Source organism: Canis lupus, chromosome X (genome assembly GCF_003254725.2).
Source record: "Canis lupus dingo isolate Sandy chromosome X, ASM325472v2, whole genome shotgun sequence".
Classification (NCBI taxonomy): domain Eukaryota; kingdom Metazoa; phylum Chordata; class Mammalia; order Carnivora; family Canidae; genus Canis; species Canis lupus.
The window spans coordinates 54,757,037-54,763,428 of record NC_064281.1 but is presented as its reverse complement, the minus strand read 5'-3'; the positions used below and the strand labels follow the sequence as shown (position 1 = coordinate 54,763,428).

General features: G+C 45.7%; 1 protein-coding gene across 3 annotated transcripts in view; it reads right to left on the bottom strand.

Moving 5' to 3' along the window:
* Positions 1-913: 913 nt before the first annotated feature.
* The window catches only part of KIF4A (kinesin family member 4A), a 125,559-nt gene continuing 120,080 nt past the window's right edge, over positions 914-6,392 (bottom strand). For all 3 annotated transcript variants that reach the window (XM_025466094.3, XM_025466095.3, XM_049107545.1), the window contains exons 29-31: positions 3,640-3,756; positions 1,985-2,107; positions 914-1,710 (exon numbers count right to left, since the gene is read on the bottom strand). In XM_025466094.3, coding sequence (XP_025321879.1) covers positions 1,507-1,710; positions 1,985-2,107; positions 3,640-3,756 — 444 coding nt within the window. In that variant the 3' untranslated portion in view covers positions 914-1,506. The remainder of the gene's footprint in view (positions 1,711-1,984; positions 2,108-3,639; positions 3,757-6,392) is intronic.

Here is a 6,392-nt window from a genome sequence, read left to right as displayed (position 1 = left end):
GACTGATGCAGTGGCTCAAAGCCTGGGAGGCTTACACAGCATTGGTGGGAAAAAATATCTTATTTGGGGATAAACTTGCTTACCCCTCCCCCGACACGTACTGGATTTGGAACAGTGAGAAGGAAGACTGGGTCTCTTATGCCAAGAGCTGGCTCCCCTCCCTCAGCCTTCCCATTGTATCCAGGGGCTCTAGTTGGCAAAGGCAAGAGGCTCCCTTGCTCCCTTGTCATTAAAATGCAAAGAGAAGTAGGGCTGCTTGCTGGCAGGAGGCCAGAGAGGGCGGCCTGGTCACCTAGTCCTCCTGTAGGCCTCATTTTAGACAGGTTATCCTTCAGTTTCCTTCACTTGGGGTCTGGTGGATTCTAGAGGAGTTCTGGATTTCATGTGTCCAGTTCTGGGGGGTGCTTTGGGAGCTTTTAGTGAGGTGGTGGTAGTAGGGGGGGGATACTGGGATTCAGAACGCATTGATAGTTAGCCCAGGGCTTGCAAGCTCCTCAAAAGGCCGCAAGACCAGTCAGCAGTCTATTTGGCATGCCGGGGTTGGCCTCGTTTTAGCTTTAAGCAGAGATGGAGAACCCTGATGCATAGTAAGGAGTAAACAACACCCCCCTCTCCCCTTTCAAAGGAGACAGCAGGCAGCCAGGACTGTGCTGTCCTGGGACTGGGCAGCAGTGTGGTCCCACACCCATACTATGCCAAGAAATGAGGCTGCAGGGCATTCAGAACAGCTACCACTGCCACTCTAGAGTCACACAAAAAACTTTGGTGTAAGGTAGACCTGGGTTCAAGCCCTAGTTGCTACAAGGTAGTGAGGCTTGGGTTCTTGCACTGATTCTCCTTGATAGCATTTCCAGGGGCTAAGGAACCCAGGAATATCTCTTCTTCTAGCACAGAGGATCTTTCCAAACAGTAGTTAGACTAAGATTTATTTATTTACTTAATATTAACATTTTAAAAGACTTCATTTACCTCAGCAACATGGAAGACAATTGAGGGCACTATTAAAACACTTAAAATCTGGAGATGGTCAGAGCAGGAAATATCCCAGTATCACCACCATTCCTGATGTGGGATGAAAGATTGGTGCCAGGCCACCAGCCTTGGCTAACTTCTGCCATTAAGCTGAGACAACCTAGAGATAAGACAGCCTCAGCCTCATCCCCAGTGGGGAGGAGGTGGGCAGCCTTACCTGCTCACAACTAAGAAAGAGCTAGATTTTACTGAGGACTGGTTCTTGATGAGTCATCAAGAAGGTCAGTTGGTTCTTTCTTCAGCAGGTGGCTTAGCAACTTTCTGGAGAAGAGATAGCAATAGTCTGTGGCTTGGAGGCTGGAAAGTAGGGGCCAACATGCAACAAAGATTTCCTCCCTTTTGGTAACATGTTGTCCCTTTTTTTCAATAGCAAGAACCCTGAAATCCAGAGGAGTCATTAAAAACAAACTCCTTCTGGCTGCAACCTGAAAGCATCTCCCAAGCCAGACTGGGGCAGAGATAACAAGTCCAACTTCAATAGGCTTCTTCTTCAATAGGGGAGCAGCCCGAGAAGAAGCTGGTATTGCTGGCTAGAGCTCGTTTCTTTTTCTTCCCTGGAGCTTTATTTTCTTGGGACTCTGTTGCTACATGTTTCAATTCTAGGAGGCCAAAGGAGGAGGCAGCTGGAGTTGTCTTCTTTAACAGCACCTGCTCCACATCACACATCTCTTTCAGGATCTAGGAAAGACAGAGACAGGTATGAAGAGATCTTGGATAGGGGCAGAGGCTCTACCCAGCCTTGCCGCTACAAATACTCAGCATGCTATAGTAGGAGGTGTCCCCAAGATCGCTCTCTTAAAAGAAAAAAAAAAGGACTCTGGCCTATGCCCAATTCCCACTTCCCAGCAAGCTGATTATACCTCTACTCCTTTTTCTCCCACTGCACTTTGTCATAGCTAATGCAGAGAAAGATGCTAATACAGTTGGAAGCACCTGCCTTTGGCCTACCTACCTTGCTGTTAGGAGTAGCACAGACAGGGTTAAAGAAGCTCAATCCTGGGGTAACCTCTGTGGGATCCTCTAGTTTGAAAGAGCCTTCGGAATCCTGGGTCCTCTCAACAGTGCTCAAGCTATCCTGAGAATCAGACAGTTGGATTAGAAATTCAGCTACCAGGGTTACAAAATCAGTCTGCTCCCCTTTAACCAGTCAGCCTAAGCAAATCTTAAGGGGACCCTGCTTGGGGTTTCTTGCCATTACAAATGCTCAAAGGCAGCCTCTGAAGGCAAAGGACTAGGTAGGAGAGTGGCACAGAGCACATCACAAAGCAATGTTCAAAACAAGGCCACACCTTGGTCATTTCTTTGGTTCAGCTTCCATCCTCCAGAATCCAGAATAACCATTTTAGCATATCTACAGGGTGTTGACTGTATTAGTTTTTCTTTCCGAGAAGGGAACTTGGGCCAATAGTGAAAAGTTACTTAGGTAACCAGGCAACTCTGGTAGAGCCTGGATTAGAATTATAGCCTGTTGTCATGGAAACAGAACTGGATTGAGAGTCAGGAAGCCCGAGGTCTAATCTTAGCTGTCATGACCAGCTGTGTAATATTAAATGAGTCACTTAAGCTTATCTCTGGGTCTCACTTTCCTTCCCTGTATAATGGGAGCACTGGACTAGATAAGTGGTTTTACAACTGATGTCCTAAGAGGAAGCCCAGTATGGAAATAAGTAAAGAGAGAGCTGCTTGGATCAACATGGGGTCAAACTAAGCCAGGCCATGGTCCTCCATTCAAGAAGCACTTCCATGGAGCCTCCAGAGGACCTCAGAACCCAAATTGGAAGGACCATGGGAACAGAAAATCATTAAGTTCCTGACTACTTCTACGATTCTTAGCCTGACCCCCAGCTTGCCAAGCTGGTCCTCTAATGACTACCTGCCTTAGAAGTCATTTTAATAGAAGCTCCAGGGCAGGGCTGTTCACATGCTGATGTTCAAGAAACTTCTGATGAAGGGGCATTATACCAAGCTTGCCAGAGCTGTTGCTGTTGTGTATCACAGAGAGCTGTAGGAATAAGATTTTGCCACGGGGCACACGTAGGAGTAAGGAAGTCTTTGTTGCCCTGAGTTTGCTATTCCTGGGAGCAATATAAGGAGGACAGCTACAGTGAACTTGGCCCAAAACAGTGACTATTTGAAAGACCAAGTTCTTGTGGGTCTTTTCCTAGAGCCATGGAATAGCTAGTTCCCATGGAGAGGGTCTAAGCAACGAAAGTCTCAAGATGTCAGAAGGATTAAGTTCCTTCCTGGAAGCTGCCTCATGGCCCTCAGAACTCCAGCTAAGCCTCTGGACTAGTTTGGTCCTGTGGGTCTCTGTGCCTGTAGTTGCCTTTTCTGCTCCTTGTCCCTGCCTCAGAAACTGCACCAAAACTTTACAGCCAAGGCTGGGCATGAGGAGCTGTGTATCTAGAAATCTCCTGGGAAGGGCTGTGATTTCTGAAGGGGATGTGTTGCTGGGCTCACAGAGAGGAAGAAGGACTGAGAAGTGAAATGTCCTTGGTTGCAGTGGGCAGAAGGGCAGGAAAAACTGCAGAAAACTCCAGGCTTTAGGGTGGTGGGAACTGGTGCGAGACCAGAAGGGCTGGTGAGGGGCAATGGAGTCGACCCTACCTTGTCTTGCTGCCGGTTCCTACACTTTGTGGAGTCACAGCTGCAGTCCATGCCACAGTCTGATTTTTGTCTCCTGCACCCACACTGCTTGTTCCCACACCAGCCCTTGCAGGAGCACTGTAAAAACAGGTTTGGAGACAGATGCATTACTGAAAGGGGTAGAAGACTAATGTAAAGTGCTTTTCCTTCATTTGCCAGCTTTTTAAGAAAAAAATCGAAAGCCCCATCAACTTTGCCACCCTTCTTTCTCCTCAGCGCCCTCTTCTACAGTGAAACAAAGATCACCAAAACCACGAGATGTTGCCTAAGAACAAGTCATGCTAGACAAATCCTTTCATGTTTGGATTATATATTTGAAAGACAGATTGGAGGGATACCATCATAAAGCAGGGTCACTGGCAAAGACTCACATGATAGTTTTATGGTCAAAGTGAAGAACTGCAAATTGGATGGTGCGGGGAAGGGCTGAGTATAGTGACTCGGTATCTTAAGATCTACCGAGTGGTACTTTCACCCAACTCACATTTCTACAGTTTGCTCAGTGTCAGTCTGGGCTTTATCTTCAGCAGTTTAATCGTTCAACATTTTAACAGATCATCAATGGCATGAAATAAAATCATTTACATTTGTATGGCACTTTATAGTTTTCAGAGTCCTTTTCTATACATAAGTACAAAAATCTCATGTATCTCCTAACCAGCCTACAAGCCAGGCATGTTTATTGGCTGTAACTATGGCCCAAAACTGGAAGGATGATTAAATAAGTAAGATAATACAATCACAATTCAAAAATATTTTGACAGGCTGGAATTATGTGCTACAAGTTGAAAGAAAAGTTCTGACAGGGATAAACAAAGGTCTGGCATCTGGGTCCTCTCCACATCAACTGTATAAATACGGGGGGGGGGCAGCAATCTGGCTTAAAAGTAGTGTAAAAATGGCCTAAGGTGGGCAAGCCTGGGTGGCTCAGCAGTTTAGTGCCACCTTCAGCCCAGGGCGTGATCCTGGAGACCCGGGATTGAGTCCCACGTTGGGCTCCCTGCTTGGAGCCTGCTTCTCCCTCTCCCTGTGTCTCTGCCTCTCTCTCTGTGTCTCTCATGAATAAATAAATAAAATCTTTAAAATAAATGGCCTAAGGATGTGAGGTGTCAGCAAGCTCCATGAGTCAATAGTGTGAAATGGCTGTCAAAAAGCAAATCAGTCAGTCAGAAATTTGGAGTTTGGAAAGCATGGAGAACAACTGCTTCACTCGATTCTGGGTCAGTCAGACCCCACTGGAAATAATGAGCCCTATTTCAGGGCATCAGTTTTTTTTCCCCCAGGTATGTAAAAGCATAAACGACAACAACAAAAATCCACTCATGTTCTCACTCTTCCCTTAGTAACTAAAATGCAGATAGAATGGAAGCCTCCTATCTACCCTTTCCTGATCCCATTCACCTCCCTCTCTCTCAGGGACAAAGTCTCTTGAATTAGCTGTTTATTATTCCATGCAGGTCTTCTTCCCACGTATGAGTTTCCTTAAAAACTCTAAGGAGGGATCCCTGGGTGGCGCAGCGGTTTGGCGCCTGCCTTTGGCCCAGGGCGCGATCCTGGTAGACCCGGGATCGAATCCCACATCGGGCTCCCGGTGCATGGAGCCTGCTTCTCCCTCTGCCTGTGTCTCTGCGCCTCTCTCTCTCTCTCTGTGACTATCATAAATAAATAAAAATTAAAAAAATTTTTTAAAAACTCTAAGGAATGATCCTCCATGTCTTGAAACTTTATATAAGTGGTATCTTATTATATATTGCCATGTGTTGCTCAATCCATTCATTTTCATTCTATGAACACGATTTAGTCATACAACAACAAGGCTGCAGTAGTAACAGCGGCTTTAGTGTGTGAGTGCTTCCCATGTACTTACTGAACCCACGTAATCACTGAGCACGCTTCCTTGTGCATATACTTGGGAGTTCAGTGTGTGTATGTGCTTAATAAAGAGGACAGTAGACAAGAAAACAGGCAGGTGACCAGTGCTATAGGAAGTGATGTTATAAGAGAAATGGCAGAAGAAGGGGGGGGTAAGTTTGGCTTGGAACAAACATAGGTGGCAGGGCTCACGGAATAATGGATTAGAGTCAGAAGAGACCTCAGCAACTGTCCAGAGCCTGATTTGATGTATGGGAGCTCCTTTTTAATGTCCCTGGTCTAATTATCTGAAGCTCTATTTATTCTGAGAGGACAGTTCCTATATAACTTGTGACCACAGGACTCAGTTCTGCCATCTGCAATGATAAGGAAGGAATCAGTTTAACCACACTCTCGCAGCATTCTTGCTCAAACCCTGAGCATAATTTCCACTCCCCAGTCCGCCTCTGCCCAGATCCTCTCAAAGCTAAGTATACCTAGCTTCCTCAATGAACCACCACATGACATGGTTTCCAAGAATCCTCACCACCTTGGCCATACACCAATTTGTCCAAGTTCATCCTCAATTGTGACATCCAGAAAAAAACATAACTTTCTAGTTTTGGTGGCCATTGTGAGGTATATTGACACAGAACTACTCCCTTGCTATGGACCCAACAGTCTTGTTTATGAGGCCTAAAAACCACAGTAGCTTTTTTTCCTGTCATATCTTTGTGAATCCATACTGAGCTTATAGTTAAATATAAGCCCTTAAGTCTCTCTCACAGAAAAACCATCACCATCGTTCTGTTAGTTGTGAAGCGAAAAGAAACCATTATAATATCCTTTTTCCTGATTTTGAG